The sequence below is a fragment of the Lasioglossum baleicum genome, chromosome 2 (genome assembly GCF_051020765.1).
Source record: "Lasioglossum baleicum chromosome 2, iyLasBale1, whole genome shotgun sequence".
NCBI lineage: Eukaryota > Metazoa > Arthropoda > Insecta > Hymenoptera > Halictidae > Lasioglossum > Lasioglossum baleicum.
The window spans coordinates 20643590-20670719 of record NC_134930.1 but is presented as its reverse complement, the minus strand read 5'-3'; the positions used below and the strand labels follow the sequence as shown (position 1 = coordinate 20670719).

Below are 27130 nucleotides of genomic sequence, written 5' to 3'. Positions count from 1 at the left end.
TCGCGCGGTACGTGACACATTGTAGGAACTGTCGGCGGGTCGCGTCGCGGGTCGTTTAAAATTCTACGGCCGACTCGTCGCGCGCCGCTAAATTCAAACGGCGCTGTTATAAATTGCGCGGCGGTCCGGCCGGCGAACCGCACGGTCGTTGGTGGACGATGGTCCGTGCAGGCCATCGAAAAATACCATCCGAAATATTTCGAGGTGTCCGGCGTTGAGCGAGGAACGCTAAGAGAGGGTTATAGCAAGAGGATAAGAGGGAGAGAGAATAGCAGTCTCTCGTCCGGAGCCAGTGTTCACCCTGTTTCGGATTGGCTGACGGAATTCGATTAGCATCCGGTGCTGTACAGGTGCGCCGTGGCCTCGATTGGAAGACTCTCTCGCCGCAGAGGCGAGTTCCTCTGACGTAGGGGGAGGGTAATTACCACGGCGTGCTGGCACCTCGAAACACAGTAACGTAGCGAGACGGATCCTGCATTCTAATAAATGCTTTGTACGTGGCCGCATACCCCGTATTAGCTACCTGAGGGTTACCATCATCGCGATAGAATCCCCGTTTCCTTCTCCGAGCCCACCTCTCCTCCCTTTCCGCGCTTCGAAATTCCGCGCGTAATCATCGATCCCTTCAAATGGATCGGTTCGCTAATACTCGATGTATCCCCCCGCCATCCCGGGTGCCTGTCTTGCCACGATCCTCGACTCCGACACGATAATAGCGACTGTGTGTAATGATGATGAATTTGCGGCTGCACCACCCACGTTTCCCACTAGAGGGATTTTCCATCAATCCCTATTCCCGGGGTCCGTCGCCGTTGCGCCGGTTCAACCATCGATCCCGTCGTATAGATCAAGACCTGTCTTTGGATCAAGCCCCGTGCTATGTTTCGTCCCGCGTCACGTGTCATTGTTGCGGAGCGACACGATGAATCGACGGGTCGCCGGATTAACGAGTGCAACGTCTCGGGACGATCATCTGCCTTGACGAGTCCTACGCAAGGATCTTAATCCCGCGAGCGTTTCTTGCAATCAGCCGATCTTTGCTGTAGCTGCGAGTCACGGTCTAAGCCGATTCTCGGTGCTGTGACAGAGATCGTGAAGGGATACTATCTTTTTGTGGACGCGTCGACCGTGCCGAACGCAGAAAGGGACAGTCAGTTAACCCTTAGCACTCGAATGGCGACTCTCAGGCGCCACTAAAAGTTGCTGTACCATTATTCAAAATATTGTTTACGTTATTAAATATTAATAATTACTAAACATCTAGGCATTGTATGGAGTATTCGCCAATTTCGTGTATAAGTAAAATCGTCGAATAAGTGGCGAACCAGCTGCGACAAACGACTAGAGCGAAGCGTCGAAGTAGAATGTACACTTGTATACGTAGAATGATACAGTGGAAGCGTCCGCGTTAAAGTGGCGAACAGAATTACGCTTAACAGTTGGCCAACAACACCGTCGCTTTGATCAACGCTCGCTTAGCTTCTATCGCAGCCCCAATGTATTCGGACCCTAAACAACAACCTCTCTTACTCTCTTGTCGAACTTTTTTCTGAAAAGAACAATAAATTCGAAGTACGTGTCCCTCGGCAGTTCGGACAAAAGCGATACAATTCGACGTACGCGGGGAGCACGTGAAACGAGAAATGGACGCGTTTGACGCATTTAAAGGAGACCAATTGATTCCGTGTTCCTGAGAGCAAGCGAGCGAACGCGGAGCGGTGATTGGCTGGCACCAAAACACTGTTCGTGTCCACGGAAGTGAACTCGCGTTCGCATAACTCCGCTCAATTACCAACGGGCGGGTCGCGCAGGTGATAGCCGATATTGCGTGTAGCACGAGTTTATTAATAGGCGACCGTAAAACGCAGTCGTCTCGTATCCTTCCGGCTAGCGTATCGAATAAATTCGTGTTCCGACGTGCTCGTCCCGTCACCGGCTATTTTCGCGCGATGAAAAAGAAGAAAAACGGATAACTCTTTTCCTGGGAAAATTGACGCGACGTAGAGCACTCGTCTCAGCGATACACAATTAAGCGTAACGATGCGGCGATACCGTCACCGCTTACTCGTCTGCGCACTCGTACTCCTTAATTAAGCGCCTAAGCAAAACAATCGTTATCTTTGTCCGGCTTGGATCGTCCCGAACAAATTTCGCCACCATTAACGCGCGCTTCTGGGCAAGCCATTTTCTTTGCGTTCGCTGAGCTTGGTAATGGAGTCGTCACCGACGATCGGGTTACCGAGGAACCAGGCTTAATGATTATAATTAGATTTGATGCGTTTATTACAAAACTGGGCAAGTGCAATTTAAAACGGAGAAAATATTAAAAGCCTTTCCGAGTATTAATATATTATTTCCGCCACATTTTAAAATTATTAATGAAGAACATAAATTTATATTTAGCTCCTGCGTCTTGCAAATTGATGTCTAACTATTTGACTGCGGATTTTATGCATTTATAACAGAAATTGGTACGTACAATTTAAAGCAGTGGACATATTTAAAAAATTCAAGGACATCAACGTATTAGTTTCAGTTCAATAAAATAATTAAAACGAGAAAGAAAGTTTTATGATAACCTCTGTGTCTTGGATCGACGTAGACATTTTTTATTTTGCATAAAGATCCGCAGTCTACTAATTATAATAGAGGGGAAATTATATATTGACGTGTTGAATTTTGATAATTTTCCATCAATTTTGAATGTCATCTACTCAATTTTCCTATAAATGCGTACACGTCCGCAGTCTGCTCGTCAGCGAACTAGACCAACACCGTAATCGGTAATTCATCGGCCGATTAAAATATTAGGAGGTGCGACTAATGACCAGAAGAGGCGAGCGTCTGGAGCCGAGTGTTTTTCGTTCGCGCAGCCGTGAAAACAAAAATGTTCGAAAAACTAATGAGGATTCATTTTTACGCTCCTCCTAAATTGGAAAAGTTTTTCGTTTCGGAATGGCAGAGCCGTGCACGAGCGCTTTGTGGTCGCAAGCAGTCCGGTGAATAACGGTGTCAGTGGTAGCTGCGTATTATGAAACTTGTGATCGATCGGCGTTGTTAATAAAAGTATTGGATAATCGAACGACGATGGTTAACGGGAAGACAGAAACCGAACTGGAACGACCGAGGGAAAACGTTTCATTTACGAAAATTTGATCCGGCCAGATACATTTATGATCCGAACCGATGGCCCGGAAAGCTTGCCTGAAGTTTAATAAAAACTCTCGGTGATTATTCGTTCTCCCTGCCATTTATAACAATCAGAAATAATATTCGATATTCCTCGCTGTTCTGCAAATATATTTGATATTTTCGGATACTCCGTCACACTGTAAAAACAGAATAATTTCTCTCGCTTCAACTCGATCCGCAAATCGAATGCTTTGGCATTCGGAAAAAAATATAATGGTCCACGAATCGTTTTGAATGAACGAGAAACAATGGATTATTTCGTTGTTCCTGTGTCGCGTGAATTCTGCTCGTGGCTGTACATTTGTTAATGCTAATTAGCAAGTTTCCATCGGTAAAGTTCCGCGAAATAACGATATTCAGCGGACGCCAGCAATTAGGAACGCTAAATCGCTGTTTCATTAAGATGTTTTGTTTCAAAGTGCACAATGAACTCGTTACGCAGCTTTTTTCTATATGGAGTCGCGTACGCCTCATCGTAAACACATTTTCATACGCCGGCCCACCATTTTTCCGCTTTACGGGTCCCGCGCTGCGTAATTTTGTCGTTTCTGGTTATTTCTCTTCCTGTCGACGGCCGACGTTTTAATAACGATTGTTTCACTCGCATCGTCAACAAAATATAACGTGTCAAAACACGGACCGCGCGTTTACATTTACCGCACGCGATACACGCTTTTACTTTGACCCTTGAACTTGGCTGTTTAGCACGGCATTACAATTTGATTGCTAACGAATTCTTCGTTTCTGGACGCGAGCTATAATAATCAAGTTTCGCCACACAGTGTTCGAGGACTGTTAGGGCCGCGCCTGTGTGTACAATCATGCGTTATATTGCGTACGAGGTCTGTTCAAAAAATACGTGGACTGACGTCGTAAAACAAAATGTACTTTATTTAGTAGTTACATGTGTCGGTCCCCTTCAAAGTACTCTCCTTCCCGATGCACACACTTATCCCTACGGTGTTTCCACTTGTTGAAACAGTCCTGGTACGCTTCTTTTGTAATATCCTTCAGTTCCTTCGTCGCATTTGCCTTAATTTCGGGAATCGTCTAAAATCATCTTTCTTTCAAGGGTTTTTTGAGTTTGAGAACAAGAAAAAGTCGCAAGGAGCAAGGTCTGAGAGCTGAATGGCACAAATTGACAAATGTCAAGAGATTCGCGTTTTCTTTGTCAAGTTTCATACTTATCGACCCGATACAACAGAGTGTGTTGAGCTTTTTACAATTTATAGAATACAGACGAGTTGGTGAAACGGTGGGGAAATGTGAAAATCAAGGGAGAATGAATCTAGAGTTAAACGCAAGTCAGAAACACGGAATAGAAAGTTGTCTGATGTGTTTCACGTGTTATAACGAACGGGAGAAGACGGATGTGTTGCAAGTGTTAATGGGTGCATGTCTGGCGAACTTTTCTGATCGATTATCTCGAGCACGGAGGGATGTATGAAAGACATTCTTAATGTCGGGTTTTTTACCTTACAAGTTGCACAGAGATGGTCATGAAGTAAATTCGAATTTCCAGCTTCTCGCGTAACAGCATACTGAATAATTAAAAATCTAATGTTTTAATCATTTCTTTTTACATATGTCGATATTACAAGCTCATGTATATTCACATTTTTCAAAGTACATATCTTTTTATTGTAGACGTCGATAAAATTTACAATATACCGGCGCTTTTAAATAATGTTGATCATATTATTATTATGCAGAGCTCTGATAAAAAGATAGGGAACCCATATCGGTATAGCGATCAATAATTCGTGAGATTTTCTGGTCCGAAGCACATCGCGCTCTCATGCGACTCCGAGTACAGCAGTATCAATTGTTTCCGACATTTATAACCTTTTTATAGAGGCCGGCGGAACGATAATGCGCTCGTTCGTCAGGTCAATCGATATTACCGGAACAGTGGCGGCTGTGAGCTAGCGTCCTAAGGAGCTTATCACTGTTTTTATAAACTTCATCGGATCGATCATCAAGAAAAAACAACAATTCCGAGCGCGCATAATAAATTAGACGCGGCCGCGTGATGGATACCGTCGGTGTCGCCCCGTCGGGCTTTAAGCGAACCGATAAATAAACGATGACGAAGGGAGCGTTGAACAATTTGAGGGACACGAAGGCGACGCGCTTTTAGTCTCCGACAGGATAAAACTATCATGCTTGGCGAAAACGACCGAGTTGGAAGACAGATACTCATTACATATTAGACTGTGCATCTTTATGCAAAATAAAAATATTCTGCAAAAATTCATTTCACCCCTTAATAGTCTTTTTACGTTGTAAACAACATGACGATGTTCTTGGATTTTTTAGATTTTTCACTGCTTTATATTTCAACCAGTTAATTTCTTCATAAATGCATACAAATAATGGTTATGCAATTTGCAATTTTTTCGTCACGATTTTTGAGAAGCGGGGACCTAATAAAATATTTAAAAAATTCATTTCATCCCTTAATAGTCTTTTTACGTTGAAAACAACATGACGATGTTCTTAGATTTTCATAAATGCATAAACATAATGGTTATGCAATTTGCAATTTTTTCGTGACGTTTTTCAAGAGAAGTGAGAACCAAATAAAATATTATTTTCGGTGGTAGTAGCGTTTGTAGATCTGAAATACATCAAAATTTAACCAAACCCTGTCGAAGGATATATTCTGGCATTATTTGAAAATTTTCAGAAACCATAAATGCATAAAGATCCGCAGTCTAATAATCACAAATGACTGAATATCAACGTTCTAAAAGTTATGCAAACTAAACTGAGGATGCATTAATGCACGTGTGTATTTGAATACACGAATACAATTCCGAAGCGAAGGAAATGCTTCCAATCATTGTTGTTTGTTCGAGCTGGAGAAGATGAAACGTGGACGAGCTCATAAAAGTCAATTCCGTGAAAGAAGAAGTTACTTTGTTAAACGGAATTACATATGTATATTTGGTATGCCATCGTGTTCCGAGCATTCTTGAATATTTTACGTTCGTTTCTGCAATGTTGACGCACGCATATTACATCCGTGCATGTTTACTAACAATTTCATCTTGTTTGCGGTTGCTGCATCAGCTAAGCCGATATTTCCGAACGTTATTTTCTTCGCGAGGTAACTCTGTATAATAAAAGCGACGACAGCAACATCTACGAATCCGAAGTAAATCGTGAGAGATGAAAGGGGATTACAAAGGTGTGGGAACAGATAATGAAAAAGAGAAAATATATAAAGTCTAATAAAGAAGCGAGAAGAGACACGAGAACGATGAAAGGGAAGGGAAGAAGATGGAGGACCAACCCTAGAGAACAAAGTATAAGTGAAAAGGAAGAGAGGAAACTAAGACAACCAAGATAACGCGATGAACGAGCCAGATGTGGCGATCCCAAATACCCTGCGGAATAGAGGAAAATGAAACTCACCTTGTATATTACTAACGATATATCTTTTTTTTATTAACACACACTTAAAATCCCCCGGAAAAAGTTTCGGCAACGGTAATATTTCTCTTACGACTAGTGGAAACTCTTTGTCGACAGGATCCATTTTTCTACAGCTAAACGAAAATTTATTGTCAGTCAACATTTGTTACGTCACCTAAATTAGTTCTTCTATCCACAAAAACTCCTCGAAAGGAAGTCGCAGGCCTGCAGAATTTCGCTGCAGTCCTCCCACTCGTTTCTCGCAAAGAAAAGTACTACTCTGAACTTGCGGAAAAATTTAATAAAAAATTTAAGGTGGTCTTTCGTCGGAGAGAGGAGAAAATTAGATTCCTGTTAAAGACAAGGTCTAAGACTCAGCAACGCCATTCACGCATTCCGCTTTCTTAAAGAACATCGCAGGCCTGCAGAATTTCAGCCGAGTCCCTCCACTCAATTTCGCTAAAGAAAAGTAGAGCTCGAGGAAAAATTTGATAAAAAATCCTAATTGGTTTTTCATCGGAGAAGGAAGAATATTAGTCTCGATTTATTGCTATCGTTTATTTCTGCGGGATCCGACAGCTGCGATGATCCAGCAATCCTTCCGTCTCGAGGAGGAGGCTACACCGAAATAACTAGGAAATTCTCTGTCAACGGATTGATAGACAGCGGCAATCATCGTGGCCGCAAAGACCCGGCACGGAATACCGGAGCACAGTCGGTCCTCTAACGCCTCTGACCACGTACCGTACGATAGACCTCGATATCGACGTGTCAGAGCCGCGAAAGGAAATCCTCGGACGCGCAACAAATCGCCTAATCAAGTAGATATATGAGTGATGCCGGCGCGAAATTGGTTCTTGGCCGCGAGTAAATCTCACGCGTGTCAGCGCGAGACGGCCATTCGAGGTGTCTGGAAAAAGGTGGACCCGTTGGATCGATTTCGCTCGGGATTTATGCGACGATTTTTTACCGGCTGATACCCGTGGAAAAGCCAGCGATGGCGTCGCTATGGAGCACCGGTGTGGACGAAGCTGGGCCTCGCTCGGCCAGAGACACTCGCACTCTTTCATTTCGCAAGACCACCGACGGAGCATCCGTGTTATTAATGCGGCCGACGCCGTCACTGGAACCTCTCGCTAATTTATTCCGGCGATTCCAGACACACTTCGGCTCCCGCGCCAAGGTATACATACGTATACAGGGTGGTCTACCTAAATGTAGCTACCTAAATGTCTCCCGATCATTCCATGCCAAATCGATCACTTTTTGCAGGCACCATCGTCGATTTTGTTCTAAATGAAATACAGGCTCTGTCCGGAAAGTAATGCGACCACATGTTTTTTTTTTAAATCTATTGAACATATGAGTACAAACCTTTAAAATTCTTCAAAGTAGGACCCTTGATCGAACCAGTGCGCCAATAACACTAACTGTTTAGTTTAAACAATTGTCGATCGAAATACAGAGAACTGCTGCTATTATGATGGTCCGTTGACTATGCCGCTGGTCTCGGGAACACCTTTTCAAGCATGACTTCTTTTATAGATATTAGTTTTTATAGGAATTGTATATGTTCTACAAGAAAGGTGTCGTTGCTCAATGGGAACCACGAGAAGGTGGTGCTTTTCTTCCATCGGGGAGGGATAAGGAGGGTTTATGGTAAGATCATTGTGTGGGGTGTACTTAAAAGGGTTATGGAAAAAAAATACATAAATAAAATAAAAATATATTTTATGCAAAATAAAAATTGTCTGCATCGATTGCAATAACGTATTGAAATATCGAAATCATCGATTGAAATTTTCCAAAAACTTTCATCTAGTCAATTGACCTGTAAATCCAGACCACCCTGTATAGATGATATACATACAGTATGTATATCCCGTTAAGCAGGTTGAAACTCTTATCTAGGCCGCGCGAGTCCTTTCTGAATCAGAAATCAGCCCGGCGAAAAGTGACTTGAAAACAGTGACCCCTTTGCCGGCGTGCCGGCAACGAACTTCCTAATTTTCATCCGCTCTCGAGTTTTTCGCTCGCTTCCCGCTGGTCTTATTTAAATTTTAAGGGCCGGTCGGATTTCACGGTCTAAAATTGCAATTATCTAGACCCGGGACCATCGTTACGTCGCACAGTGGTTCGATTACTCTTCCAACGATCTGGATAGAATTATCGTTCCATAGTTTTCAGTCTTAATTATTAGAGCACAAGTCAGCCTCTATCACAGTTTATAATTGTATTAAAAATGGCTGAGAGTCTTCTTTTAACCCTTTGCATTCGGAGTTATTCTGAAATATTTCTATTTTATATGATTTTCTTAATCGCATCGATATAAAGCTGATATAACACCTCGTACAATACTTTCAGTAGTTTATTGACATATTAAATACGTTTAGTAAATGACTGAATATAAGTTTAATAATGCAACAAATATTTTAAATATGGTATAAGAACTATTCACCTCTTGCCGTAACATTTTCTTTACCGTTACAGTTTATTTTACGGTTACAGTGCTTTGAACGTTTTTGTAGATCGCGACTTCTTAAAACAGGAGAAGATTTATATGTATTGTATGCCTGTATGTTGTCCAATATCTGCAGATTAACAAAATCAAAAAGGAATTTTATTTTATGACACTCTCTCTGTTCAGAATCTTCGTCACGAGTCTGACACGATATTGTAGGGCAAGGGGCTAATATAACAAATATTTAATTCCCATGTTCGTCTTCGCCACTATTAGCAATCCGAAAATAATGTGACAACCTCGGTCGCGCCACAGAGTCCCGAATCGTCGTGATCGACGTGATTTTGCAACATTTATGGATCACAGAGTGTGCGAAGGCTCGAATTGCATACTTAACTTGCTGCGACCTATATGTTCGTTACAGACTCGGATAAAAAAGTAGTAAAATCAATGGAGACTTGTTTTGAGGCATATCCCGCTATGGTTCTTCGTCATGGTAGACTTAAATGTTCATTACAGACTCGGATAAAAAAGTAGTGAAATCAATGGAGACTTTTTTTTAGGCATATCCCGCTGTGGTTCTTCGTCATGGTAGGACGTCGTTCGCGGTATCCAGGCTAGAAATTCTTTGAGCAATGATAATGGGAAAGTTGGCGGTCGGACTGAATTACGTAATGCACTGAAAAATGAAAGGGAAGAGCAACGGGATTGCTCGCTCGTATTCTTCATTCCTGCTCTCCTCCTCCTGTACCTCCGACGTGCATTTTCAATATTGAACTCCGCGTCTTACTTTCTTCGGTAAAGCGGGCGCGGCGTCTTATCTTCTTATTTCTTCCCTCGGCCACGTTCCCGATACACCCGCGTAAAGTTTACGGGTTTCGCTTCCCCGAAACTATTAAATATAACGGAATTTTGTTTCGCATTCGGAAACTCGTCGGTGCACAACCCCCGTTCACCCATCCCCCCGACGTCTTCGCGACGTCTACCATTAAATTTGATAACATTTCCCTGTCTGGAGCTGAGAGTTACCAGCTCCCCCGGTGTCTTTTCATTCCCGTTCGACGGTTCTGTTCTGGTCTATTTAATCAGAGATAAGCTCCGAGCCGTAAATTAATGAACTACGGAGGATCGACTCGAGATTAAACAGACTTTCGCTGCAGAAAAAGTGCCCGTAATTGGACTGACTTTCCGATCGACGAAGGACTCTCACATACGCGGACAGTTTCCAGAAACGCGTTTGACCTCCTAGCTGTGGAGCCTGATTTCGCTGTGATAACAAATCGTTCAATTTTTATACTGCTTCTGTTAAAAGATTATTTATAAATTCTTGTATTCTCCTGTGAAATCTCTAACATTCTACATATGTAATCATGCTCGCGGTTGCTAGTGTATTTCTAGTATTGATCGTCGTGCACGTCGAAAGGGCACAACCCTCGAATGCTACAGTCGAGCAAAATACTTGGTTGTGAATACCTCGGAAATTGAAAGAAATAACTGATTTTTGTTCAAAACCCATGTATCTCACATTTTTCAGAAGAACTTTGTCCGCGTAAAACATAATTCAAATACTAAGTACAAACGGGAGAATGTAATTTTAGTTTCAGTACTATTATACATACAAAGAATCTTGTGTCGCTTAACGGAGAATTAACATCCGAAGAAATTAAACTGGACACCGCGTTTGCGAACGAGGAATTTCCAGGATCGCTGAAGGATTTAAAAACACTTCAATTAAAATATACATTTCCTGCACATCTTCTATAAACCCACCAGTTTCGTGAAAATTGGACGGTCCGTGAATGGACTGCGGATACCTCGATGTAGACTCTCATTTTCGTAGATGATTTAACGAATGCCAGCCCGTAGAAGAGCTTCCTTTCTCCGAGCAGCAGACTTCTTACTGAAAACTAGAAATTACTATTAATTCCGTTAGTGCTGGACTTTAAATTATGCTTTTTGAAGAACAATTTCGAAGGTCATTTGAAGGCCAGCATATTATACATGGTTGAATTTTGTCTTTTCATTAGCTGTAACGTTCCACTAACCAAAATACGTCGTTCCATTAAAAAAAAAAAAACAACTATGACCTCGAAATATCGAAAAATATGACCTCGAGAAAAAAAACTTCTTTGTCACAATAATTTGCCCACTGAACCAAACATTTTCTGCCTGCGACATTTTCTTGTATTTCTAAAAACAACGGAAATATTTTCGACGAATGATGGATGAATGGCGACGACTCCCCTTTCGCCACTAACACCTTAGCTTCGAAACTGAATTTTATTTTCAAATCGGGCACGAGCCTATGCAATCATCTGAAATACATATTTATATGGTTTAAAGTCGCGCGATGTCACACGACTAGTCCGGTAGGGAAGGGGTAGCCTGTTCCCCTCGATTCGAGTGAATTCCCCTGATCCGGCACTACTGCTCCGGTGCAGCTGCTTCGAATCTTCTCTCCTCTGCGAAAGTAGCCGAGTATCGGGTCCCCTTTGTTTCCAGAGCAGTATCGTCGATCGCGGGCATAGATTAAAGAAATCCGCTGGCCGTTGCAGCGCGAAGAGCGTCGTCTGGGATCTAGAGTAACGCGCAACTCCGGTATCGAGTGTCCTAGCCGTTCTACACATTCCACCGCAGAAAGGATCCACGGTTTAATCGTGGCTTGGGACAGACGTCGAGTTTGATGGAGTATCGGATGGCGTTAAACAAACGGCAAGTCGCCGCGTCGCGCGCGGATCAGATATAATTTCGGGTCGTATTCGCAGGCGAGAACATGGACGCGCGCCATCGACGCACAGTCGCCAGCGGCCAGAACGGAAAGACACGTTTACACGGGCATTCTACGCAGAATATTCTTTGTAATAAGGCAAAGTCAATATTACAGTCTAGAATACAGCGGACGAAGATTCTCAAGAGCCAGCAACGCTATATTGACGCATTCCAGTTTCTTAAAGGACATCACAGGGCTCGCAGAATTTCACTCATTTTTCCTAAAGAAAAGTACATGTACATACTATGTACTTTGAACTTAAGGAAAAATTTCATCAAAAACCCGGGCTGGTCTGTCGACGGTGAAACAAGGAAATTAGATCTCTGTTAAAAACAAGGTCTTTGCGGTATACGTTGTGCAATTTCTTACGTGTAACGACAGAGCGAGGGGCTTTTATTATTTTCAAAGTAAAGAAACTTCAATTCAATAAATCATTTAACCCCTTGCCGTATTTTAACAAATATTCTAACAAATACGAAATCAAAGATTCGTTTGTAATCAATAGACTGCGGATCTTTAGGCGAAATAAAAATGTTTTGCATTGATTGTGGAAAGCAGGAATAATAAAGACTTTACGACTTAACAAAATATATATATTTTCTTTTCTCTTCTACGACATTTTTCGGGATAAAGACGTTTTGATCGTTCCGACTGCAAAGAAAATACGGCAAGGGGTTAAACGAAACGTAGTTTCGAGAGAAAAGCAAGAGAATCCTTGACAATTTTCCAACAGGGTGCAATTCGCTGGCATATAAAATGCCGTGACTTCGCCAAATATTCAAATTTTTGAAATATCCCTTTGACACGGCGTTCTGTACACTTGAAACTCCAAGACCCAGCAACGTCACAGAGATTGATGGAGTATCGGTTGGCGTTGAACAAACGACAAGTCGCAGCATCGCGCGGATCAGATATAATTTCGGGTTGGATTCATAGGCGAGAACGGGGATGCTGTCAGGGAGAAGAGGCAGATCGGGAATGCCAGATCAGGGGGATGGGTGCACGCGATTTATCACTCATCCGGGCGAAAACGACCGTAACACACCGGTACCATATAATTGCGCGCGGATCGTCGACCGGTAGTTATCGCCGATAACCAGAATCATCGATCGCGCACGCCCCCCTCGTTTTACGCACGATTTTCGATTACCATTCGTCGCGTTTACGGTCGGTCAATAAATTCGACGATGTATGTAGATCGGAAACTCTTGGTTGACGTGCAGGACGTTCGTCATAGCGAATGGTCAACTATAATCTGGGCCAATTTCCACGACGCGCGATGCTGGTCGCTTCCCGCATTGTCCAATTTTTCGGGTAAACAAACCCTCCGCGGCCAATCACCGCGCGAATATACTGGCCGGTCAAATAAAGTGTTGTAACCTGTTCTTTGTTTACGACAAACAGCGGTTTCACGGTTCTTTCATTTGCAAGCTAAAAATTATTCGTTGAACTTCGCACCAACTCACAGTGGGCGAGAAACCGATCTTTTTGGACAAAAATCTGCCGACAACTCAGTTTTTCATCGATTCAATTGGGATTTTTTTTAAATGTTCGTGAAGGACTATACTTTGAAAATCGTTAACTGTCACAAGAAATCAAGAATCCTCATCTACAAAACCCAATAACTCCGATACTTGATCCGCCCATACATACCATAAATTTGCATGTCCCAGCTGAGTTGCCGACACTTCTTAACCCTAAGGATTAAGCGGACTAAGCGGCAGCGTGGTTACTTCTCTTTTTTGTTAATAAGTTTATGAGAGCTTCCTTGCAACTTCCATTTCTAACTTGAGTTCGAGCGGCTCAAAATTCTTACCGGTTGGGGCCTGCAAACGCCCTTCAAACGCTTGAAACGAAAGTAACTTGTCGGGAAGACAATTGGAAAGCCCTTCGGGGTGCGAAGGATTAATCTGCTTGCAACAAGGTCGCCCGTAGATCAAAATAAAGTGAATACCGGCGAGAAATACAACGATTATGACTTTGAACAGTGACGTGGTCGCAAGAAAGTAGAACGGGACAAAAGTTATAACGCCGTTCTCCGTGGATCGGGCGGAACGAACGCTGCGCTCGAGGGTTAATTAATCGAGCGGATCGCGGAGCGGTGCTCGTCTCTGTCGCGTGAAAAGATTTCAACGGAAAGTCGAGGAGCGGCCACTCGACGTTAGCTATGAGCTCTGATGAGGGTAGCAGCCAGCCCACTGACCTTTAGCAACCAATTGATTTTGTTTCCTCGGGCAGCTCTCGAAGCGAGCACGCGAACCTCTTCTAGACGCCGAGCTTCCACGAAACCTGATACCCGCACAAGGGTGTTCGTGTAAATTCTTCGTACAGGTCCGATATCCGTGTTTATAGTCGGTCTGAGCACCCGCCGCACAGCGGGACAAACTGATGAATTTTCTGTAAAAATCAAAGGGCTTTCGATAGAAATCAGATGGAGCGATGATCTCTTTCTTTCAATTAAAGCTGAAATATTGCGGAATATAATAGAAACGTTTTCTAACCTGGAAAATCTGTGTTGAACTGGCAGAATTTCAAGAAAATTGTGGTTTATCCAATGCTACACGTCATTTCCCGCAGATTTTGCCACGCTGATTTCAGATCTGGTAAGATTTGTCCACCGCCTCTGTTCTATCGTCTAATTTGTCGTGAATGCAATATCAACATTGTTTCTGTAGAGTTTATGCCACGATTCATTTGCATCAAACTAGCCGAAAGAATAGAATGCTACATACACGTTTTTTGTTATTAAAGGCCGTATTTTGTTGAATAATCATCCAACAATCTCTCAATCCCTTGTTTAATTTTCCATTCAATATATTAGGTTGTCGCAAAAGTTCGTTTCGTTCTCGATTAATGTGCTCACTGCAAATTCAGAGTAGTTTTTAAGGAAACCAAATGGCATGGTTAAGAAAGGGGAATCTTAAGGAATAATAAAACATGAACGAACAGAAGATTGTTTTGTTTGTGTATGCTGACGGTATCTAACAATATAGAATGTGCACATAGTGAAAAAAAACTTTTAGGACAACCTAACAACGTTTTGTCGAAGATAAGAACGCGTCCAGTGATTTATGGACGTTGGTGTACTTCAGATTTTATTCTCCAGGTTCTCGAATCCGACACGAACACTTTTTAGCCGAGTCCGAGCGTGAAATACGAGTTCTTTCTTCCTTTCACTCGTCCTACGAATTGAACAATACTCGGCCCCCATTTTATTACATCACCGGCGATAAGGATCCACGGACGTCCTGGCGAGTACGTGCGTCGAATTTTAAAACGCACTTAACGCCGCCGAATATACGCCCGGAAAAGTTTCTCCCGTCGCCTTTAATTGGATCCGTGTCCATTAACGCCGTGTGCGAATTATCGCCTCCTCGCAGCGGAGGTGCTACCACCCCGGCAATCTGAATGAAACATTTTTCATTTCCCCGTCGACGGATAAATCTCGCGTCCCGAGACGTATTACGTCGACGCGACGCAACGCGACGCCGTTCTTGATTCCAACTAATCCGTGCATTTGTCGATCTGCTTATTTCGGAGACGAATTTCTGACACATCCACTCTCGCATTCTTTCCCAGGAGAATCAGATTAGTTTACACGGTGAAGTAGCCTGATACGATGCGCTTTTTATGTTAAAATGAATGGTGTTCGTTGACATCGTTCAGTTTCGGTGTATTTCTCATTTAGAACGAATTGGATTCGATCATTGAGGATATATGAATGGGATTCAGGCTTTATATTCATTGCGGATTTATTCAAAATGATTTAACTGTGCTCTATGCAGTTGGGAGCGTAAATGATCACACGACGAAAAGTGGTAACAATTGGTAGTTACAGGCCGAAAAATCATGGAAAATTGCAATTTTTACCACTTTTGATCGTTTCGAATTCGTAAACCAGGAGGTTTGCATTGATTGCAAGACAGAGGAGCCAAATAAAAATTTCATTCTTCTTTTGGTGATCTTGTTAAGGTGAAACTAATACACTGGTGGCCTTAAATCTTTTTAATACCTCCACTGTTTTAAATTGTACGTACCCATTTTTGTCATAAATGACAAATGAGATCGCGTAAAATCATTGAACGCATCGATTCAGGTCGAAGAGGCCGAAATCACGGAAACAATCACGAAAATAAATGTATATTATTTGAATCGTTCTAACTTCTAACAAGCGGTGAACGGTTCTCTAGATAGCATACGGAATCACGATGCGAAACAATAGACAAAACCGTACGAGTCGATTTGAACATTCGAACACCGTCTCCGCGAAGCGTAACATCGATTTCCATTCAATAACGGTAGCAAAGTTCAATCGAATTCGATGACCGTGCGCGAACCAACGACTATCTGGCAACTCGCTTACGGTTGGCAACGGTCGAGACTACTCGAAACCGACTACGAGAGCTCGGTTAAAAGGATTCGGCTTGCCAAATAGCAGTACACCAAAGAAACCAATTGTATCCAAACGATGGTGAGACAGTTATGGTCGATGTTGCAAACAGAAACGTTCAAAGACTGAATTAAACGCGGCAGAGTGGTTCGTAGTCCGGCTACGGAGGTTTGCTCCGGTAGAATCGAATAAACCAAGCTACTTCTGCTTGCAGCATGTATTTCATTCCGTATCAGTGGCGAAACTATTCGTGTTAGTACATGCTTATTTGGACGGGCGGAAAGAATCGTTGGCGGGGAACCGTTTCATCGCGAATACCGGCGGATAAACGTTATACATGCTCGCGAGAGAAGAGCGTTCCCGTCTCCTCTCTCTAATTCAATCTTTGAATTCCCGACTGTTTCCATTTCTGTTTTTGCGGGCGTCCTCGAACTCGCCACTCCTGCAGTGCCGAGATATGCGAATCTACGCTCGCGAAACCTGTGTGTACGGCTTAATTAATACGAAATATCCGTCGGAAACGGGACGTCGTCGAGACGTGATCCCGAATGCAGTTGCAAGATGGACGATGGGACTCGGAACCGTGTTTTATGGCAATGTAATTTGTATTCGGTTGGAGGTACGGCTCTGTCGTCTTTTAAATATGCAGCTAATTTTCCTTGTAAATGAAAAACACGTGTTGCTAGCGAGTGATCGTGTTGAATTCCGTGTTACGAGATTTTCTACGATAAGTAATTCGTATAATTTGTGGAATTTGTTTAATTTGAATTCATTGACAAGCTCCGTAAAATCGACTTTCAGCTACCTGAGAATGTTTCGCTGTTTATAGTCAAGACTAACATAAAAGCTTGTCTTTACACGTTGTCATTCTTTAAGAGTTGCGGTCTGATATAAGTATGAGTGGTTGGAACGTCTGCACTGTGTGTTTATATATTCGTTTATTACGTTGAAACCAATCTTTCATGAGATTTTCTGCAACAAAACACTTTGTACAGGAACGTCTCGATGCATGGAACAGAGATGTACACGATAGTTGCGAAGCTCTTTTTCTGAAAACCGTAAACTCTCGCACGCGCCAGGCCGTTACCCTCGTCCCACGTCAATTGCGCACTTCCGGCAGGAAGTCTGTAATCCGTTCCGTTCGAATTTGTTGTTCGGTGTAACACGCGTAATAGCGCGAGCCAAGTTCACCGCGTCGCGACGGAAAGTTAATTCGATTACCGGTCGTCGGACAAAGCACGCCGTCGCGTCGCGGCGACAAATATTTCGTGTTAATTATCTAATAATCGTGTAACGCGTGTATACATGACTTGTATTGATCAATGCTTCGCGTTAATCGCGATCTTTGTCGTCAGATTTGCGTGTTTGTTCCTGTTTGGATGGGTCCCAGGTTGTGAAAGAGCCTCCTGGAAGTTAGGCCCTACTTGTTGAATTAAATAAATTCAACAGTTGTGCTAAGATTGTGCTACATTGTGTTCTTAATCAATTTTCTCTATTGTGCTAGGTTGTGCTAAAGTATCACTTTAAAAAAAAAAAATAAAGAAGTTAAGGTAAATAATTATTTTTTACATTACAGTTTCAATATTCGAGCACAACGTAGCAGAGCTGTTGAAATTATTTAACTCAACAAGTGGGGAGGAGGAGGGCTAACTTCTGGGGGCTGCGAAAGATAGGGAGAAGGATGGAAGGAAAGACGGAGGGGGGAAGACGTGCGGCGATTGATTGAGAGCGGACCGTTTGAAAGGGAGCGTTTTAAGTGGCGCGATGCGCGCGAAGCTGTAGCGCAGAGGCGTGTTCCTCGTTACGATTTTTACAGGCCGAGGGCTTAATGAACCTCGTAACACGAACGCGTTATTTTCGGGGTGAAAGATTCTTCCGTTATGAAGACGTTAATTGCGTCCCCTTTCTCCTCTCTGCACACCGGCGACCTCGCTCCTACGGTTAATTGCGCCCGCGTTATATCCAGCGCGAGAGTGCGGCTAACTACGTAAACGCGGAATAATTACTTAAACGGAATACGGTGATGAGATGATGAGCTTGAACGGCGTTGCCCCGTGCCTGTAACGCCGAAACAATTACGCGTATACCAGCGGACGATTAACGCGCTTTTATAAATGACTACGGGCAGCAAAGTGAAGAGATCGTTGATCTACTTGGGGCCCCGTTTAGGGTGGGCAGACACGCGATCCGGACATTGTTGCGACGCTGGAAAATTGAGCGGTTCAAAGGGAGAGAGAGAGAAAGACGGAGCTGCTTGTCGAGCATTGTAATTTTAATTTAACGACGTATAAAAATGTTATTAACCGGGGGACACGTGTATTAAGAAGCGGGTGATAAAACTGGTAATAAACTTGCCATTAGACGGGGGAGTGGTGTGTAAATTGTGTAGCGGACACGAAGCTGCACAGATACGCGGACTGCAATAAATAATAAAATGTAACAAACTGGCTCTTCACAGTGAGACGTACATATACGTACTTATGTGCATACTACGTGACCGAACGGCTCTCTCGGTTTATCGAGTATTAAATTTAAGTGATTTCGGCTCTGTAAATGGTTTTCCACATTTTGTACACGCATCGATCGCGAGGTTTTTCCGAGGAACGTTTCATACGCTTTTTTCCGGACGATCCGAGTTACGTAAAATCCGCTGTCCGCGCGTTTGACTTGTCCATCAAACTCTATTAGCTCGGTGACTGCCCGACCGGCAACCATAAAAGTTGTACGAGATCGGAGCGATTTCTCTAGTGAAATGAAAACTCTGCGATCAAACAGATCCGAAAGCGCATTCGGTGCGTCAAACAAGGAGATTGACATCTGCGCACGGAGAAGCGAACGCCTAGCATCGAGAGCTCGAGTCAAAGCAAAATTGTACTAGATTTCTACACATTCAATGTGTTAATTAGCCCTGGCTCGCCTTCGTTGCGAGCTCACTAAAATAGAAACGAAAACAGCAGATTAAACGGATTCCAATAAATTTTTTAACACGCGATACGTCGCCGCGGAAAATTAATTTTTAGCCGTGGACAAATAATTGCGCTGGCCGCGAGTCGCGCGAAGGGGAACGTGTTAATTAACTACGACGACGCGCGTTCGTCGCGTGTGCAGATTGAACTCGCAGGACTGGAACAAAAGACGACCGTTCTCGGCCGGGTATTTCACGCGTTCGCGTTCAATTGTTTAGTTATCGCGCCCCTACGACCTACCCGGGGTGGCATTAACTTCCGTCGCGGGTTTTCTCCGCTCGTAAACGAGCACCATCTGCGAACTTGATTCGTCACACCCATTAATTCCCTAACGATTGTCCCGAGCGGCCGCCGAACTGCACAGTGGGAATATTCTGGTGTTTTCAGTGGCCAAGAATCTATAACTTCTGGACGGGTGAAGATAATGTGATGTTTCCTTTTTCTTTGATGAAGTCAAAGTATTTATCTATGAACGAATCACAAAGGGTTTTTCGATGTCTTAGAAATTGTCGATTTCACAGACGCGTGAAAAAAATGTCACCCTTCTTTTATTAAATTATATAGAAATAACAAACCGACGGAAATGAGTTTTTAGGAGCTTCTAGTGAAAATATAAGAGTATCTAAGTATCTAAAAATGTTAAATGCAATTCTTTCATAGCAGTGAACTTTGAAAAATTTAAAAGAAACGAGGATGTTAGGCATCGATGTTTTTCTTTTGGATTGTTTGATGGTCACATATTGGAGACAGATTGATTCGTAACAAGTTTTCTGGTATCTAGAGCTACGTCCTCTAAAGGGGATAATTAGTTGTGGTTAAGTTAACCCGGCTAAATCGAGGATCTTAAATGGAGCATGGAAGGAGCTGGGTCCCTCGTGACCCGGGCGCGTCGCGAGCTAGAATAGTCGTTTCCCGAGTGAAAGGATCGATTATACTGTCTCGTGGGACGAGATGCGGGCTAGATTATAGGATGAAATTAGCGGTCGCGAAATAGGATTCTAATTCCATTAGCCTGGGCTAGATCTCTTTCAGCGACGTTGCTTACACGATAACAGGATCAGGGAAAGATAGCGTCGGCCTCGAACCCTCGGAGAACCTCTTTTTCCTCGGTTTTCGTGGATTTTCTTTCCCTTTCTCTCTGTAATTCGGATACAGGCTGGTACAAAATTGCTTTTCAAGGAGAAGCAATCTCAGTCGCCGAAGAGGGTCCAGTGTCCCCCGATGGTGGGAGCGGCTAATGAAGTGTACGTGAGAAACAAGTCATCGCCTGGTAAGAAGACCCGCGGGAAAACAACCTCAAGACCGGTCGAAGGGAACATCCTGTGGGCGAGAAGGAAAACTCTTTCCCGGAGGCAAGCACGAAAGAAGTTTGAAAAGTTCTCTTGCGCTCCCCTCCCGACCTGCAATCGCTGCGTTCTTCCGGTTCGCACGTGCACCATCGGAGAACGACTTTCGCGTCGGAGCATTTTCCAACGGCGAATCATCGGCCACTTTTGTCCGGAAGTTCCCGGGCAAGTTTATCTATTTGCTAAGCGCGGACGCTCTCCGCACGACCGGCTGCCTTTAAGGAGTCGCTGATTGAGTTTTCCACAGCGGAAGTGCGCCGGTAAAACGTACGAGATGTTTTAAACTGTTCCAATTCGAACTTAATTAAGGACGGGCTGCCCGGCTCCCAGCTTTTTTCCCCTTGGGAAACTTGAACGGGCCACTACCCACGGATTGCGGACCGAATCCCACGGATTCGGCAGATAATAGTTCTTCTTTTACACTGTTTGATAACTAGAGCAGTGTGTGTTGGAGAATACATCCATATATACGGGACCGAATGAGGTCAGAAGAGCTGCGGCCCATAGCCGAACATTTCAAAACACGTTTGGCAAAGGGTGGCCATTTCGAAACTTCTTAAATACATGAACACTAAAGGTCTATGTTATGGTTGTTATCATTTGGTTTTTCAAAATTCGTTGATTTGACAGAATCATAATAAGAAATGTTTAACTCCGTTATTTCTTGTCACCCTGTATTAGCTTCCATTTCTTCATTTCTTGTCGTCGGCTCCAGTTGATCGTTGCGTTAGGATTCGATTTAGCGCATTCAATGTTACAGGCAACTCGGAATCGTGAAATATCGCATTTACCCAGTTATCACGCTGGCGGAGGTTTGTTCACGGAGCGAGGCGACACGGTTGCATCGGGACGTGTTGCATCGTGTCACCCTCTGCACCCTCGGTTTTTGTCCGAGGCCAGTCCCTGTTCTATTGCGCGCGAAACTGAAATTCGCAAACCGGAAGTTCGCCGCGTTCGCCGGAGGACAAAGACACAGCCAGCCGTAACGAGTGCTGAATATCGTGGGTGGCTCTCTCGCCTGGTCGTTGTTCGGCGTAAATGTAAGCGCGACCTGGCCACCGATCGAGAGATTGACGCGTGCTCGCCCGAGAAACTCGCTCCGTGACCGGGTCGTCCCGGCTAATTACGATGAAAATTACGCTCGCCCGGATTCGAGACAATTTTGGAACCCGCACACGAACGATAATTAGAGGTTCGTTAACCTGACGTAGCGTATTGATCCCGTTACTTCGGCAAATCACGTCGAGGAGCGCTTTCCCTAATGCACCGGAAAGGAAACGTACCTCAGGAAATATTCATCCGGAAACCGATTTTTCAGGACTCCAGAACTCTCGGAGCTCCATTCAAGCCTGATTCAAGCATTTTTGTTCTGAACTTCCCAAAGATTTATCAGCGTAAGGTTGTTTTAGTTATTCTACAGACTTCAGAGGGAATTCAAGGTTTACTGGAGAGCTCTGAATGTCTCAAAGAGAATTCACATCCTCTGAAAAGATGTCGAAGGGGAATCAGACTTCTTCGGGTCTCAAAAGTGAATGAGGGTACTTCCCACAGCTACAATGCTCCTTACAGCGAGTTCACGAGCTCATAAAGGTCTCTAAGGAGTCTGAAGAGGAACTTGAGAGCTTCATAGAGCTTCGAACGATTCTTATATAGCACCTAGTGGATTATATTGTCCTCTAGAGTGATTAGTGGAAACATAAGGGCCTCTAGAGGACCTTCCAGAGGGAAGTCGGAGATCTTACAAGATGCCTATGCGTTTTCAAGGGGTCTCAAGGATTCCCTAGAGAGTTCAAAGGGCCTCCTACGAAGTTCCAGGTCCTTAAGTTCCCAAGGACCTCCCCAGGATCGGCGGTAATGACATCTAACTATCCACCAGTCCTTTGTCAGGATTTCTACACTTCTGAAAATGTCCAATATCTCAGCGAACTAGAGACTCCGTAGAGCATACACTTACATTAACCGATATAAACTCTCACTCTCGCGCTCCATTTTGCACATAACTATAATAAGAATAAAATAACTACTTCAATATTTGCTAGTGTAGTCGACACCTTTGTTTACTAAATTCAAAGTTTCGAGACTGTAAGCGTCATGTGCGAGTAATGAAAAGTTAAACTGAAAATTAATTCATTTATCACAATTTCTCGACTGTGACACAGCGATCCTTTAATTTCGCGGTGTATTGTGTACGCTCCGAAAGATGATCGCAGCTTTCGATAACTAACAGATCTGCCTTTCGTGATTGCAGGTCCCGAGCGACATCAAGACCAGCGTCTCCAAGGTAGGCGAAAGAAACGTTAACTAACGTACACAGACTAGCGGCGGCGCTTTTGGAGTAAGGATTCTTTGACTCGATTCCGTAGATAAGATTCTATCGTTTCAACGGCTCGAACAAATGGTTCGTAAATATGCGAAGCGGAGTTCCCCTCGCATAATGGGTCGTTCGCGTTTTCACTGCGATTTTCCGCGGTCGGAGCATTACAGCACGGTTTAATCGTTATAACGAGGAAACCCACCGTGACCAGTAATTGTTACCTTGGAAGAAATTCATTTTTCGCTGGCCAGCCGTTCGCGATGTTCGTCGGACGGCGATGCTAATTATTCACAGTCGGGAACGCCCGAAATTAATGAATTCGGTCCGCGGGAGCCGAGAGGTAATTTAGCCATGTGTTGAAAACAAAAACAGACGCCACCCCTCCGTCCTCTTCGGGGTTGGGGGCGTAGTTAATACGAAGACCTCTAATTCGCAGCTTTTCGGCAACCGCTCTTTGACAACCGTTGAAAAATGAACACCTCTCCGGCGAAAATTCGTTTAAATTTATAATTCCACCACACCGTCGGCACTGAATCCCGAAAAAAACGATGGAGTCCCGCTATTTTTTTTCATTACACCGCGGCCGGGATTTCGCCTTTGTTGCTTCAGCAAAGAGAAGCATAACTTCGGGCAAAAGGCTAGAATTAAACTCCACGATTCCCTCCTAATGACTCGCGCTTTTTGTACTGAACTCCATAGAACTGATTCTCCGGGGCTGACTCTTCCTTGGATATTTACCTCTTCTTCGGTTTATCTTGTAGCTAGCGCGAAAGAAAAAGCCGCGTGAGATTATTCAGGAGAGAGCCTCGTAGAAAATTCGCCGTTCCGTGTTTCCTCCTGCAATTCCATTGTTCGGAGGAACGATTCTTCTCTCCGACGACGCGTTGTCTCTCATTGAACGACCACGGTTGGTGCGTACGAAACCGATTTAAAAATTCACCGGACAATCTCTGCGACCGCCGAGAGAATTAGCACCAGCCAGTTCTTCGCGCTTCGTCGAGCTACTTCGCGTAACTTCGCTTCGAATCTTTCAGCCCGAGAACGCGAATTCAGCGTTGCTCCGGGTGTACTTCCTGGAGGAAACTTCCATTTTCGAAGTTCGAAATGGTGCGCGGTACTCTTCGTGCCTCGCAAGAAGTCTCCTGGCAGGAATTCGGAAGGAATGCAGCAGCAAGCCGTCCGAATTTTATGCGTTTATAAAGAAATTTGGTTGAGTGAAATATAAAACAGCAAAAGATTAGAAAAATTCAAGAAAACATTAAGGGATGAAATGAATTTTTATTTTATTCCTGCTTCCCACAATAAACGCAGAACGTTTTTATTTTGCATGAAGATCCGCAGTCTAGTAATGAATAATCAGAGAAGATTGAGTAGAGGAAATTGAAAATTGTTGGACAATTTTTTAAATTGAACATGTCGATATATGATTTTTCCTTTATTGGAATCATTAAGGGAAGAAATGACATTCAGTTCAATTTTTATTCAGCATGAAGATCGGCAGTCTAATAATCATTAATAATGTGTACGTATCACCTATAATTTTCGAATGATAGGATTACTTTCAACGTACTCTGCGTAGAGACGCATTTAACAAAAATGTATTATAATAAATCTTATCCTAAAATTGATTGATTGGCAACGTCTCGATAATATTTTGTCGGTAAACAAAATGATGGACAATCGATTCGCTGGTCGCTAACTGTGCGTCGACGACTGGATCCGGAAAAACCCGTCAAAATATTGCGCAGCCGCGCTGATTGCCACATTTGTATCATGTCGTGTCGCGATAGACCCGCGGCGGTCCTCTCGGAGAAGAAACTTTCGGCTACAGCCGTCTGTCTAGCTCTCGCAGAGAAATAAGCCACTTGAGCTTCAATCCGTTCCGGCTTACAAGAACTGCGATGTTTCCGCTCCCTTTATTAAATCGCCTTTCCCCGGGTGGAAATAGCGGGCCAAACAGCTCGGGCCGGAGCTGGGCTATCGCGTCCTGTTTCGTGAATTTGGTGCAGCGACGGGGCTGAAAGGGAAAAGAAGAGAAAAACGAGAGGAGAAAGATGAAAAAGGAGGGGAAAAAAGACGTCGAGAAACGGCAACTCGTTTTCCTCTTCGAAGATCCGCTCCGAAACGTCGTCGCTCCCGTCCTCGGTGCGCGGCGTTACCATACAACACGCCTGGCCCCGCCCCCACCCCTCCTGAACTTTTAATGAATCGGAAGAAAAAGTTCTCGCAAGCCTGAGAAGGTTAATTTCATCCGGTTGAAGCTTCGGCAAGGGTGCACACAGAGAGGTAGCAGTTCGAGGGGAGGAGAACCAGGGAGGAACGTGATGTAACGTCTTGAAGCATTTAATCGCGCCGCTATTTGCCTGCTCCCCACCTCCCTCTCGGCGCCGACCTGCAGGGCCTGTTCCTCCTCCTTTTATTTGGATTACTTTGAAACGGGTAATCTGCTTAAGCGCTCCTCTCGTGCGCGACCCCTGCAAAAATAGCTGATTTATTTACTGCGTTTAACGCGAGCACGAAACATTTTCCAACTTGTACGGGTCCATGTGGATCCGCGCCGTTTGCTTTTACATAGATTGCCTGCCTGCGGATTACGTTGATGAAATTATTGTTAGGGATATTCCGAATCGCCCGAAAAGTAGGTCGGTTTTCCGAATTTCTTGTCTCGCAATAATTTCATCAACGTAATCCTCGGGCAGAGGCAATCGCACTATGAAAAAGCAAACGGCGCACGGAGATCCACGTGGCGGTCCGCGTAACAAAAACAAACAAACGGATCGAAACATCGGAATAATCCGATAACTCGATGGGCTTTCTCCGCGGGCTTAACAAATGGAAGCTCGTAATCGTTGGCGAACGACTGCGAACAAAAGGTTGCCGGCGCGGCAGCGTGACGAACGACTGCGCGAACTTTCGCGAATTCTTGCTCCAGGAAACTCTGTCTCCCTTCGTTCATGGATTAGTGCTTCCGGGAAGTTTCTGAATGGCGGAGTCCCATTCGAACGGCGGGAACGGTGATCAAGCGGCTTGAACGACTTGCGAGCATTTATGGAAATAAATTTAGATGGGCAAGAACGGTGACTGCTACCAACAACGACGACGAGGAAGAGGACGAGGAGGACGGCGCGGCGTGGCGTCGTCGGCGCGTATCCGCCGTTGTACGCGGCAGACGAAGCGGAAGTTGCGCCCCGTCGCGTCGTGGCCCGCGAATTTCTGGTAATTTCGCAAAGTAAGGAACCAGCGACGCGCACAGAGAAAGCCGGCGGCTGCAGCGGCCAGTCGCGTGCACGCGCTCGTGATTTATGAAACGCGCCGTAATTGACTTGCATTACGATGCAAATCGCTCCGGTCACGATACGACTTAAACCGGCTGTCTCTGATTCCTACGGGAAAATAGAGAGTCTTGCCTCCTGTTCGTTCGTTCGTTCGTTCGTTCCTTTCTTCCTTCTTTTTTTTTTCTTTTTTGGCTCTCTGTCGTTCCCTCCTTCTATCTGTCCGCTTTTATTTCTCCTTTCCCGAGGTCTTTGTACGGTTTCCCCGTAGTCTTTTTTAGACCGAGCACAATTAGTTACAGGTTTCACGGCTCCTGAAGTATTTGCACAGCGCCGCCGACCTCCGCAGGGTCGTTCGCTTTCTGGAGCACGCCAGCCTGCTGTCAATAAGGCTTGAAACCGTCTATCGCGTGCTCTCTGAATATTTTTAACCCTTTGCGGTCCGAGCTGTCTCAACCCCTCGCCGCGTCGTTTTCTTTACAGTTGCGGTGATTAGGACGGCTTCATCCCGAAAAGTTTTTATATGGCTACCTTTATCGGAATGCGAAATATTGATTACAGGCGAATCAAATTTTATTTCATCTGAAAGGAAACACTAAACTATTCTAATCTTAAAAAGTTGAAAACTGTGCAACAGCATTTCTGAATTCTTTAAATGTTTTTACTGTGTTGCATGCTTAAATTATTATTATTATTATTATTATATACGGACCGAGGTCCTTTTATACAAATGTATACAGTTTTTACAGTATATAACTGATAACAAAAAAATAAGTCTTAACCTAAAATTTACATAAGAATGGACCGCGCGAAACTAAACAAATACAGGTATGATTAACAAATATTACTGCGCAATCTTGTTTTGAATGCCTGTAACGTGCCATTAAAAAAATCAATATTGTTGTAAACTATGTTAGAGCTAGCAATAATGCGATTTAATGGATTTATTACTAAATTTGAATTCTGTTCCAATTATGGTAATGATGCTTCCCCGAGGAA

At 44.0% G+C, this 27130-nt stretch overlaps 1 protein-coding gene across 4 annotated transcripts in view; it reads left to right on the top strand.

The window, feature by feature from the left end:
• Positions 1 to 27130, top strand: part of LOC143216876 (uncharacterized) — a 252206-nt gene that overhangs the window by 109480 nt on the left and 115596 nt on the right. For 2 of the 4 annotated variants that reach the window (XM_076440440.1, XM_076440431.1), the window contains exon 2: positions 22794 to 22826. The exons of the other annotated variants lie outside the window; for them this stretch is intronic. In XM_076440440.1, coding sequence (XP_076296555.1) covers positions 22794 to 22826 — 33 coding nt within the window. The remainder of the gene's footprint in view (positions 1 to 22793; positions 22827 to 27130) is intronic. 4 annotated transcript variants of the gene reach the window in all.